This window comes from Corylus avellana, chromosome ca10 (assembly GCF_901000735.1).
Source record: "Corylus avellana chromosome ca10, CavTom2PMs-1.0".
Taxonomy (NCBI): Eukaryota; Viridiplantae; Streptophyta; class Magnoliopsida; order Fagales; family Betulaceae; genus Corylus; species Corylus avellana.
The window spans coordinates 1,799,640-1,813,427 of NC_081550.1; the positions used below are offsets into that span (position 1 = coordinate 1,799,640).

A 13,788-nucleotide genomic window follows, 5' to 3' on the forward strand; every position below is an offset into this window, starting at 1 on the left:
TTTTCTTCAAAGAACTTCAAAAGGCAACTTCAACACGTAATTAATCATGTCAATTAAAGTAACCTATAGACTGATACAGGGAGGGTACTATACCCTCTAGCTTGTAGCTTACTGATCAGCATAATCTTATCTGCTAATGTAATCCTATTGAAAAAAAAAATGTAAAACAAAACAAAACAACACAACGAAGGGTATATATATATATCAAAATCGTTGCTCCAATTACCATAGGGCAAGTGACAAATTTACCTGTTCTGGGTGGTGTAAGATATGCCTATTCAGAGCAGATAAGCCATACACTTAACCTCTTTGTGAAGTTGTCTGAATTACGTACAATTCGGGCAACAAATTTGTTGATCTGCATTATGAGGAGAATAACAAATGAAAAAATATGACCAAAAATAATAATAACGAGAACAAAAACAAAACTCTTACTACTATAGTTTTGTGGAAGATATATACCAAAGTATTTTAAATATTAAAGGTTGTCTTTCCATCAACTTTGCCGTAAAAGGTAAGTTGCTAAGGTTGATAATCTTTATGTCAAATCGTGTAAACCACGTGCTGGTGCACGTTTCAACTTTCTCCTAAATTCTCAAATTCTAATCACCTGTATCGTTTCAAGATTTTTATGTCTCCTTTGCCTTGTTAAATAGATGAAGTGATTGCTATGAAACATATTTTTATAAAATAAAATCAGTATGATGATTATCTTAAGATATTTAGATTAAAAAAAAAAAATAGCTTTATATTTAAAAATGATTAAGTTTTAGAAAGAATAGTGTTGAAGTATTTCTATTTTTGTTTTTTTTTTAAATTCTCATTTATTTGGATACAGCCTAGAAAAAAATCTTATATTTATTTTGAGATGAAAATAATTAATTAATTATTTATTTATTTTTTAAATGACGAAGAACATTTTTAAGATATGGCCACTTTGTGTACCTGCTCTTGTCAGATAAATCTCAGATCCGTATAAAGCGCATCCTATCCACACGAATTGAGTAATACTCCAGCTTCGCCAGTAACGTGACCCTAAAGAATTGATTGCACTCAAAAGTATTCAAATCTTAGACCTAATGGTCGGAGTGTCACCAAAACTAAAGCCCTTACTACTTAAGCTAACCCTTTGGGGTTGAGATGAGAAGAACTTTGCAGTCAAAAGACACCTTACAAAAAAATATGATTATTTATATTTTAAGCAAAATGAAAAGTATTTATTTTATAGTTTATTGTACCTAATTGTGCACGTAGCATCATAATTTGAAATAATATAACAATATATAAGAAAATTATTATGCAAAAGAAAGAATCCTCATCACAACTCATATAAATTCTTTCTTCTTTTCAAGACTGAAACCATTGATGAATGAAAAATATATAAATTACCATCATCAACATGGGGAAAAAAGCTTCAATGGCAGGGTGGTCCATAGAAGATCATGGTCTGTTGGCACTGAATATCATGATTAAAAATGAGGTTAATATACACCTTGACCTACCCGATCTTTGTTTCTCTTACATAAAAAGTTGAGCAATAGCAATTGTTATTTCTGTGGCCGGAAAGCTGCCATAATTGCTAATTGGGCAACAAATATGAAAGTTAATATGTATTTGGACCAATAACCTCCCATCATTATGCCCCGTAATTTAAGAACACTCTGTCCCGTAATCATAAGAAGCTCATCTTTTTGTATCGAAATCTGTAATTACTAATTAGTGAGACCATCAAAATTAATCTTTCAAAATTAATTTCCACCTACCTTTGTTTTCCCCCATTATCATATATTCATATAAAGATGATTTTTTTAAATAAAATAAAATATTTATCGAATTTCCAGCAAATATTTGGTCACATCGTGTAATTTTCAAATCTGTGAATGTATTTTTTCTGACTACCTTTTTCTCTAACTTATTAAGGCACTAGCAAGGGCACGTGTCATAGGACCACCAACTTAACTTTACCTTGTAATCACTTTAGTTAATAGCTAATTGATGTATTACCACTCTTCACGGATCAAGCAGTGTTATTATAATAATTATTATTATTATCTTTTACTGATAAAATGATGTTGATTTTAAATTCTTGACCCTACCATAATAACCTTTCTCCTCATTGAACATGTCTCTACCGTGGCAGCCAAGGCATCAAACTCTACTTATATTATATCCAAAAAAAAAAAAAAAAAAAACCCACAAAAAATAAATAAAAAGAAAGAACAAAGTTTCCTCAAACCGGTCTAATGAAATTCTTTTAATTCAGTCTATTAAAGTGTGATTCCTGCATATATGTTTAACTTATACATACATTTTTAATAAAACATGTAATTTTCATCCTTTTTTTTTTATTAAAAAAGAAAAAGAGTAATATTATTTATTAGACTATTATCTGACTGCCATATAACTTGATCATGTGACAATAAAAATCAACTCAACACATGTAAAAAAAAAAACCCAAGTGTTTGGTTTTTAACATTCTAATTGTATAGCAGTCTATTATTAATCTGATAAACTGAGTTTGAAGAAATTCTTTAAATACAATTTGAAGGAAAGCTTCGTCCAAAAACAAATTGATTATCATTTTCTTTTCAACCAAGCAAGGATTTATTGAGTTAATTCTACAATCAATTGCATTGCAAAAAATGTAAAAATTCAATCATTTTGTACACTCCAAGAAATGTACAAATCCAAATTAAAGAGGCATAATTTTGTGTCCACAAGGAAAAGAAAAATTGTCTATTTCCTACATTTCCTTGCAATTTCTATTCCAGCCAATAGCGGAGCGTGAAATATACGCGCCAAGCACGCGAACAAACTCAGAAAGGTGTAACCGTATGAACAACTGTATAATACAACTCTAGCTAATCATAGCTTAGCGCCAACTAATCTTCACTAACGCCGTTTTCCACGTTCTACCGTTATTTTTTATATATACACAAAAATACAGAGACGAAACGGAGAATTTAACTCTTACACGTGCGAGTCCCCGCACGTGGGTATACTAGAACTCGGACATGGAAACGGTCCTGTGACGCTCTGATGACGGTGACGGCGGGATCGACGGCGGAGATCTCAATTTGTTGAAGTACTCCCTGATGTTGAACCCTCCGGTGGAAGCCGTCGTTACGTTGTCCTTCAAGTCCTCGTCCTCGTCCTCTCTGGACGGAATAAACGGCGGCCGTAAGACTTCCGTCAGTAGGTCCCATCTGAGCCCGCGGAAGAACTTGTGGTCCTTGATCTCGCTCGCGCCCCTGAGGTAGCCCAATCGCCTGGTGGGGTCCTTCTCCAGCAACCGTCCGATCAGGTCCGTGAGGGCCGTGCGCTCACCGATGAACTCGGGGGCTTTGAACAAAACGTTCCGAAACGTCTCCTTGCGGTTCTTGCCCTTAAACGGCGTCGTCCCGTAGAGCATCTCGTATGTGAGCACGCCCAGAGCCCACCAATCAACGGCGAACTCGTGGCCGTCCCCTCGCACCACCTCGGGCGCCACGTACTCCTCGGTCCCCACAAACGAGTGGGACCGCTCGCCGTTGGAGAAACTCGGTCTGCGTCGACTCACCGGGCTGACTCGTGCTGACTTGGCCTTCTTCAACCCCTTCTTGTTATTATTCTTGTTTTTGTGGTTACTCTCGGGCATGATGGATATCCAGCGTGGCAGGTGGCTCCGGTGTTTGCGGCGGAACTCCGGTGGATCCTCAACGGCCTCGGAAGTGTAAATGACGGTTTTGACCGTGGAAGGGGTGAGGCTACGAGAGAGGTCGAAGTCTGTGAGGGTCACGTGACCGGAGTGTTGGATGAGGACGTTCTCGGGCTTGAGGTCGCGGTAGGCGATGCCCATGCGGTGGAGGTGGTCGAGGGCGCAGACGATCTCAGCCAAGTAGAAACGAATAACGGCGGGGGAGAAAACGCGGTCGTTTTGACGGTACCGGAGGACGTTGAGGTCGCCGCCGGGGCAGTATGGGACGGCCCAGGCGAGAAAGTCCGGAGAGTCGGAGGAACCGAGGAGTGAAGGGAGGAACGGATGGGCCGGGTCGGAAAGTCTGGACAGGACCTGGATTTCCCACTGGGCCCGGCGCTCCGCGTCGAGCTTGGTTTGGAACGAGGCCTTCTCGACAACCTTGAGAGCGAACGGGCAGCGGGCAGCGGGATCCGCAGTCCGGTCGTGGACGAGGAAGACCGTGCCCATGGCGCCTTTACCCAGGACTTTGATGGCTTTAAGGTTGTCCAGGTCTAGCTCCGGCGAAGGTTGTGCTGGTGGTAAATCCATTTCTTGAAAGGAAGAGAAACAATAAGAGAGCTAGAAAACAGGTTTCGGAGAGAGAGAGATGGTTTAGAGCGTTGGTTTTTGGCTTATATAGGCCGCTTTCTCTTCTCTCTCACTCTATGTTGTTGGTTTTTTTTTTTTCGCGCAGTATGTGCGTTTTTAAGTGTGACTGATTCTGATTGTTATTGTTTTTCTTTTTCCTTCTTCTTTTTTTGTTTTTGTTTTTTTGTATTTTTTCTGACGAGCAACAGAAAAAACCTATTATTACACAAACTTTATACTATGCTGCCTTTTAATACCTGGGACACTGTGCATGAGGATTTGTAGTAATTTTGATGAAAGTAGAAGGCTAATTGTGAAGATTTATTAAGTTTTATTTTTTTTCCCTCGCTTGACTTGTTCCTTTCTTCCTTTCTGTTCCTCTTTCTTTTTGCCCTTTTTAGTTTTGGTTTTGCTTTTCCAACTTGTCCCTTCAACCAACCCCAAAAAATAGCAAATTTGAACATAATATTACCACATAATTTGAAGTTTGAATCATGTGAGAAGCTGTCAACCTGACTTCTTGGAGGATTTGAATTAGGATTCTTAGAATAAGGGGGAAAATTTCTGTCAAGATATAGGCTTAAGATTATATAGATCGATATTACCAGACTCATTTAGTTAAAAAGGTCAAACTCCTTAATCTTAACCCGTATCAAAAATTGCAAATCAATCTTAAAATTGATAGTTTGTCAAGAGTATCTTCTAATTTATTAAGAGTTTGTTTAGGATTTGGATTAAAAGTTCTATTAGTATTTGGATTAGGAGTTCTAAGGATAGATATCATATATTATCCTTTAAAGTTGTAATTTCATTTCAATTTTTCTTATAAAGCCTATATAAGAGTATAAGACCCTACATTCAATAAAAGAAAGATCAGAAGAATAATTTTCTCAAATTTTTTGACCTTCGAGTGGAAGGCCTAGGATTCTTGACCTAAGGTTACTCAAATTATCTTAAAAATTTCTAACACTTTCATCACACTAACAAAACATTTTTAACTAGTAGGCATAGGGACAAGAAGGAAAAAAAATAAAATTAAAAAAAGTGGATTTGTCCGAGAATTTGCTTTAATAATTGCAAGAGTATGAAAAGAAAGATAGAATTAGAAGAAATAAAGTCAAAAAGGGAAGGAAAAATATAAAAAAGAAATTGGGAAATCACATTGTATATACCAATGTCTAGTGCAAATCAAGTAGGCCAATTGGACAATAACACTACCAATTTCAGCAATGCAATTGTCCCTTGTGCCTGTACCATGACAAGCATGATTGAATTAGTCTATTTAAGAGGTAGTGCCAGCCATATGGAGGTTCAAGTGTAATGATTTGGCTAAAGTAGACCCTATTTTTCTACAAAGTAAAGAAATAAAGCCCCACCTTTGTAGCTTTCAAACAATCTATTAATTTTGTTGTCTGAATTGTTAATAATTTAGTCAATAATTATCAAAGTGTTTTTAGAGTAATGTTATGAATAATTTTTTTTTTCTTTTCTTTTCTGCAGTGCAACTGGATGGGCAGCATACAGGGCAACAAAAGCATCCAATCGTAGACATTAAAAAAAAAAAAAAAAAAGTTCCTAGCATTACTTGAGTTTTTATGGGGTCATCTATCTGAACAAATCTCAGGAAATCACTTTCTTCTTGTAGCAATTGAAACAGTAAATTACTGAAAATCTGAATTCTTATTCCTAATTTGCTACAAGCGCTTTTTGCTATCCTATATGTTGCCCATCTTGATGCATTGCAAAAAACAAAAACAAAAAAGTTCATAGCGTTACTCGGGTTTTTATCGGATTATTTGTCTGAACAAGTCTTTGGAAACCACTCATTTATTGTAGCAATTTGAACAATAAACTATTGAAAATGTGAATCTTTCTTCCTAATTTGCTACCTTGTAGTCTTGTAGCTTCGTTTTGATTAGAAAAAGAAGAAAGAAATAGAGCACACGTGTAGGAGATAAAGAAAAGATAGCATAGAGCCAAGCAAAATGACAAATACAATTTTCTTGTACGGTTAATCACATGGGGGCTCCCATAATCTAAGGAGAATGCGAACGTGCACCTAGGGTTTGTTGTTGGAATGTTGCCAAATTTAATTCAATACATAGAATATAACCAAACTTGATTTATTACATTAATTTTTTTTTTAAATAAATTTATATCTTCAATTTTTTTAAAGGTCCTCATGTGTGATGCACTTGTAACTTAAATAATATGGATTTGACTTTTAGTTAGCCCAGTCTAATCAATGATTAGTTTGCTTTTAAGCAAGTTGATGAAATTCAGGGAAGTGTTTGGTTGAATTGAGCTTTGCCTCACAGATTAAGGAACTATTTTAGTTTACTTACATGCACCAAATATCTTTTGCTAACATTTCTAATAGATGGAGCGTATTGAACAATCTGGGTTTGGCTTGAGTCCAGTTTTAATTAAAACTAGATTCATTGTGATTATGACACGTGTCTCACAACAAGTTACAAGAAATACATGTTTCAATTCTAACAATTTAGTTGCCAATTCATATTTGATTTTGAATGCAATTGGGAAACAGCTTGTTTAGGGGTTTTGCTTGGATCCAAGGAATTTGTCCGGTTGGGATTCAGACGCGTGTCACATAACAGGACATACAAGAATATGTATTATAATCTGATCAGCAGATCTAAGTCTAACTGAAACTGGACCTAAGTCGAATCTTTTTTTTTATTTTTCTGCCCTCTTTTTTCTAGTAGCAAACCAGAAAATTGAAACCAATTTTCATAAATTAATTAGGGTTCTACCAAAGAAACCTTTTAAATATCATGAGTGAAATGCTAATGGTTTAGAAAATAGGCATTAATTACTAGAGTAATAGCTTGCATATTTAACACAAAATACTGCCAAAGAACTAAGTAATCATGGTTTAAAAAATAATATAATGGCACCATATGGTAGTAATTAATTAGGGGATTCAATAACACACTAGTTTTTGTAGCATAGTCTTGACTTTTTACCTTAATGAAAAGTTGAGCTAATGAGTGTTTGATATTGTTAAGAATTATTAGGATTTTACCATAAATATAAGCAGTTCAATAAATTTTTAACCATCCAAATTAAACTGAATACTTTTAACCATAGTTTTTTCAGCGAGTAATCTTATGCCACGTGTAGCAGACATAATAATTATTGTTTCCTCACCACATCAATTTAAGAAACATATCTGGATTTCCAAATCTCCCACTTAAAATAATGACTTAAAGTGAAAATAGTAACATGAAATCATTAGTCCTTAAAGTGGGACTATTTCCAAATCTTAATTACACCGTGTAAGAACTTGTTAATAAACAATTATTCGTAGAAAATATTTATTATAAAATAATAAACCATACTTTTATTCAATTTTTATCTTATTTTGCTGATGTCGTATGATTAATAAGCACTTACTAAAAAAAATTAATGACCGATTGTCAATACCCTGTTAGCAAAATGAGGTAAAAGTGTGATGTGTAAATTTTGAATTATTATTTTTTCTTTGAAATGATTTTTTTTAATAAAAAAAATTATCCAATTTTTACTTTTCATCATTTTTTTTCCTTGATTGTCTCACGTGGCAAATAATGTGACCTAAGGAAAATTAAGGAAAATAGTTTTTTGCAAATAGCATTACTTTAAGAAGAAAAAAAAAAAAAAAGAACAACTCACAACATTATAATTAATAAATGTTGGTGGATGGGATGCATGTTAGGTGGTGCTGGTGGATCAAACCCTTGATAACTTTTGCTACAGAAATGGAATACATTGATGCTCCAAGCTATTTCTCGAGAGTATCTTATTATTCTTTTAATGCTTTTTCCAATCTTTCGTATTTCTCAAGTTTGATCATATTCCTATTTTAGTCTTTTAGAGGACACCAAATCCAGATCAATTAGTTGCATCCATCTTTAGAGATTTTTCTCCGATTCGTAAACAAAGTTTTCTTTCGAATTGAGTTGAAAGAAATTCTTTCGAATAATTTGCGTTTTTAAAGGAGCAAATAAAAAATTGCAGCAGTCCAAATAGTTAATACTGTCAAATTAAACGGGAAAAGTTAGAGCAGATATGGGCAACTAGTGAAAGATACCCGAGCGACGCTTAAAATGGTGTCTGTTTGGCAAATTCTGCTGCTCATGGTTTAGCCGCTCTAGCTTTATGACAACGCCAAAAGAGAAATTCACCGGGTACCAATTACAAAAATATTTGTTTTGTCCAGTTGCCTTCACTCCGGAATTCCCCATCACTTTGCCTGAGCTCCCCCACCCCACCAAAAATATCTAACATTTGTGTGCAGACAAATATATTGTCTTTTTCAAATCCATATATATCTTTGTTCTGTAGTAAGTTACAACCACATCGAAGGATAGATGCTAGGCTTTTTCCCTTATAGTAATAATTAAATAATAAAATTTAATATTCTTTATAATTTTAAGCTTTTAAGATAAGTTAAAGAGCGTATTAGAATATTAATTAAATGATTAATTTTTATTTTTATTTTTTATAAACTTTTGAAATATTAATTTGAATGAGGGAATAATTCCATAATAATTGCTTTTTAAAATCATACATTTCTGAAATGGACATGTATAACTCATCAGATTGATCTATCACATGTAGCATTCAAGTGTTGATTGCTACAGATCACAAGCATGGATGAAGCTGTGGTCCTACTTGCAGAGCTGTTGTCGAATGACTCAAATGGCAAATGTTGAATTCCGGAGGATGACACAACAAACACACGAATCCAAACGGGATTCGCATGAACCGACACATGAATTTGTAAGGAAATTGTAATACTCCAAACATTTTTTTGGCTTGGATTCGTGCGAACCGACATGCGAGTTTGTATGAAAGTTGTAGTATTAATTTCAAACGTTTTTTGTTTGAAAACAATTTTTAAGAGAGAATTGATGGCACTTTAAGCCAATTATGTGGGATCAACGTCTATATATATATATATATATATATATATCATTGCAATGGCTGTAAATTCAAGTAATCTCACTATCCTTGGTAATGCATTGAAGATGATGATTTTGGGTACGGAGCAGATGATCAATTATGATCAATACAATCAAATAATATATACCACATCCCATTTGGTAAGATGGAGTCTCAACATGTGACTTTTTTTCAGTTTTCGTAGCCTAAAAGGCCTTGTAATCATCAATTAACCTACTCTTTCTTGTTTAATAATTTTGTAGGATGATTACCCACTATAAACTGCTTCTAGTCAGTGATGTGCCCCCTAAAAAAAAAAAAAAAAAAAAGGCTCTTTGACAACAACAATCTGACTTTTGTTGGTGATTTAATATGGAATTAGAAAAAAAGGACATGAGTTTGAACATTGTTTTCATAATTCACCTCTTGTTTCAATTAATATTTCACGTATCGGATATCGGGTCTCGGTTTTTTTCTTTGAGGGAAATGTTAAGCTTTAATAATTAATTTTTAATCTGGGTTAACGAGTGCTTCACAGCTCTTAATTGGAAGAGACATCATGCACGCTTGTTCATAGAATCTCTTGTGGTTAATTGCATATTCCCTTTAATTAGCTTTTAGACTTTCCTGTATATATAATTAAGGATGCTTATAGGATGGATTAAAGTGGAACAGGTAATTTCATGTTTGTTTAGGAGAAAGCCACCCAAATAGTCATGTGTGCTATAGACCATGGCATGGAAAAAAGCAAAAAAAAAAAAAAGAAAAAAAAAAAAGACATAGTCATGGTACCACCACCATATTTGTATTATTCAATGTTAATATATAAATGTTGTTTCACTTGTGTGTTAGGCCAGCATCACCTACTATATACAAAGGATTCTTTGGAAAAGGATCCACCTACCTAAAACCCCATATATTCCAACTTTAGGTTACACAAAATCTTGCACACTATTTTCTTTTTGGCCATCTTTTGAGCCTATGTTGGAGACAGAAAAACCCCACCAAGGATTTTTTTTTTTTTTTTTTTTAAAAAAAAACCCTCTTCATATTTACTTTTGAAGTTTCATAAAATGTGTTCCTGTCGGCCATCATTAGGTGGGAGAAAATGTAAGCTTCCACCTAAGATCAAAGTAAAAGGAAAGGAAAGGAAAAAAAAAAAAAAAAAAACCTACTAATTATATTCCTCCACCCATGTCAAAGTTTGGAACATATGTACTTTAAAGGAAAAGCTATGTATACTTTGATGATGCCCTTGTCGGCCATGATGCCACCCTCTAAAAGAAATCCTCTATTTTATGATTTGGAAATTTTTGTTAGAGTATCAAAAGGGGAACACTATTTCTTTAAGAATAAGGAAAAGAGGGTCACTATGTGTGTGCCTATAGTGTAATTTGCTCTTAAAATTGATTATCTTGATCGCATCTCCCTAAAGAATTCATTTAAAAGGTGTAGAAAAGATATCGATCTTATTGTTAGCATTTTTTCAAAGATTCTTATTATTGTAAATGCCCCAATTTTACATTGAAAAAATATTTAGTTTACGTAGAATGAGGGAATTAGAAAGGAGTTTATGAGTGCTAAGTGTTAAATTAATGATTAAGTGATTAAATTTACCTTTTCCTATCAGCTTAAGCTTTTGGGATAATTGGTAATTTAACATGGTATCAGAACCAAAGGTCTTGGATCAAACTTTAACTCTGTCCATTTACCCCCAATTTAAATTAAATATTTCACGTATTGGGTCTCATCTATTAAAAGGAAGTTTGAGCCCATACTTGAGGGTGTGGTGTTAAAGTACTAATTAAATGATTAAATTTACCTCTTCCTAGACAAGTAGTAATTTAACACTAAGTATTCATATATTGGTTAATTTCTTACTAGATGAGATCACGAGATTGTGCTTTATAAGCAATTTTAGGGAGCTCAAATTGCAATTTGATTAGTTTTTTTTGAAGTAATAGCATAGATGCTAGAAACGCTAGATGAGATTACGAGATTGTGCTTTATAAGCGATTCTAGGGAGCTCAAATTGTAAGTGGACTAGTTCTTTTGAAGTAATAGCATAGATGTGACTAGCGTTTTTCTTGGGTCATTACAAATGGTATTAGAGCAACCTAATAGCGCCAAGTATGTCAAGGATTTAAGGAGGTAAAATTATAAGACCACAATCTTATATTGAGAAGATGATTAGTTCACATAAAGTGGGTGGATTATAAACGAAATCATGGGTGCCAAGTTCCATTTTGGTTCCTTATTATGTCATATATATTGTGCTAATATAATTAAGTGATTATAGGTAACTCCAATTACAACTTAATTAACTATTTGAAGTGGTAGCATAGATGTGATTAGCGCTTTCCTAGTTTCGAGTTTATGTGAGAAGACACTCAGGTCGTCCCATCTAGTCAGGCAGGTGCTTGACCGGATAAATAAGACGACTCAAGTGTCTCCTTATACATAAGATGCCTATATTGTACGTAATACGAATAGTTCATTGCACCCCATCGATTCCATTGAATCAATCTTGATAAACTATTACCTCCACATGCCTCCCAACCAATGAGGCAATCATCAAGCAGATTCTCACCTCTTTGATCAAAAGCAACAATGGAGGGAGGCATGGCATTCTTGGTGAGAAAATGGAAGTGGGTGCCACTGTGCGTCATGTGGTGATTGTGCAGTAGAAAGATAAGGTATATGGATTGGTGGGAACCAAAGCTAGGGAGCACAATCGTGCAGCTTTTACGTGCAAATATACTCAAGATCAATCGCACACACACACACGTATGCAATTCCACAAATGAATAATAACATAAACCCTAGCTAGCTCCTTCCCCATCCTTTTCTTTGTCTTTAATGATGCAAGAAGAAATTGCAAATTATACATTCATCCATCATGTGGGAAAATTATTTTTCTATAATAACTTGTTTGGATTACTTGAAGGCTCCTCCAATGATGGTTAAAGTTAGCCATCACCCCATTTACATTACTTTTTCTTTGTGCTCAAATTGGTGCACCATTTTTGTCAGCAGCAGCAAGGGACCTACCGCATACCTGTAAAAATCCACTTACCTCCTTATTTGTAAGAAAAATCATCACATATATTATTATTCATCATGGTCGGTCTTTTTGGTTTTAGGATATAAACTTTTTCTTTAAATTGAATTTGATGAAATTCTTTCAATTCGGTCTATCAAATTGACACCTTTTTTTTTTTTTTTTTTTTTTAAACTCTAGTTTGTTTCAGCATAAAATATTTTATATATGTTATTGTGTTGGGCATGACCAAAAATATTAATAGTTAAATAAAAAAAAAGAAGAGAAAATTCAGTTTACCCCCTGAAGTTTCAGGAGTTTTTCAATTCGAACCCAAATATTTAAAAATTGACAATGTACCTCCTAATGTTTCAAAACTTTTTAATTCAGACCCTCTGTTCCAATTTCCTTCTTTTTTTTTTTTTTTGAGAAAAATTTCCGTCTAATTGGACGGAAATCATCCCAAGTGCGTCTCACGTAGGATTTTGATGTCCTCTATTTCAATTTTGCTCTCATTAAAATCTATGAAATTACATAATTACCCTCATTAAAACTTATGAAATTGAGGGTAAAGTAAATTTAACCCAATAAAAAATCTTTTCGGTTTAACCATAAAAACTTCTTTAGTTTTAGAAAATAGTTTTAAATTTCGTAAACTATTTTTCAAGTTTGAACCTCTCTTTTTCAAACTGTCGAACTACCGCCGAAAGTTACAACCCGTTTTTTGCCGTCACTCATTTTCCGCACAAAACTAAGGACAAATTGAATTGCCCAAATTCGACTTGGTTTTAGTTTTGCAATTATTATCATTATTATTATTTTCAAATTTAATTTCCTATCTTTTGTTTTGATGTTTTTATCATTGGCATCCTTTATGGAGCCTTTTGATCAGATTCCGACTACTATCAATCGGGGGCCCGTTCTTGATGGATAACCAAAAATACTGATGTTAATAAAGGTTGTACATTTGTATCCACTACGTGAAAAGGGGTGGAATTTTGCTTTTTTACTTTTTTTATTTTATTTTATTTATTTTCTTTTCAATTATTATTGTGTTTTATTATAGGCATTGATTGCCCAAACGAATTCAAGTATAATATGATTACAAAAGATTGCCAGTGGTTATGCATATAATGAGGACCATATGTATTCTTATGATGGTATAATTACTATTAATTATTACTTTAAATTCTATTATACCAACATAAAGCAATGATATTATTAACCTTTTTGTTAACACAATTAATCCTCTTTGACTTTTGTGTGTATATATAGCGGTGTTCACGCAGTTTTTATTAACCGTTTTGTAATCGATAACTGCTTTAACTGCTAACTGTATTAACCGTTAACTGCTTTAAAAAGCGGTTAGTAAAAATCGCGGTTAAGCGGTTAGAGCATCTCCAGCAGTGTAGCTAAAAGGGAGATATTAGCTACATTTAGCTATTTTTGTTTTTTTTGTTTTTTGTTTTGTTCCAACAGAATAGCTTCATATTAG

At 34.0% G+C, this 13,788-nt stretch overlaps 1 protein-coding gene across 1 annotated transcript; it reads right to left on the minus strand.

Moving 5' to 3' along the window:
- Positions 1–2,647: 2,647 nt before the first annotated feature.
- Positions 2,648–4,386, minus strand: LOC132163960 (serine/threonine-protein kinase UCN-like). Its single transcript, XM_059574347.1, has one exon. The coding sequence runs from the start codon at positions 4,265–4,267 to the stop codon at positions 3,002–3,004; it is 1,266 nt and encodes a 421-aa protein (XP_059430330.1). The 5' UTR covers positions 4,268–4,386; the 3' UTR covers positions 2,648–3,001.
- Positions 4,387–13,788: the final 9,402 nt, after the last annotated feature.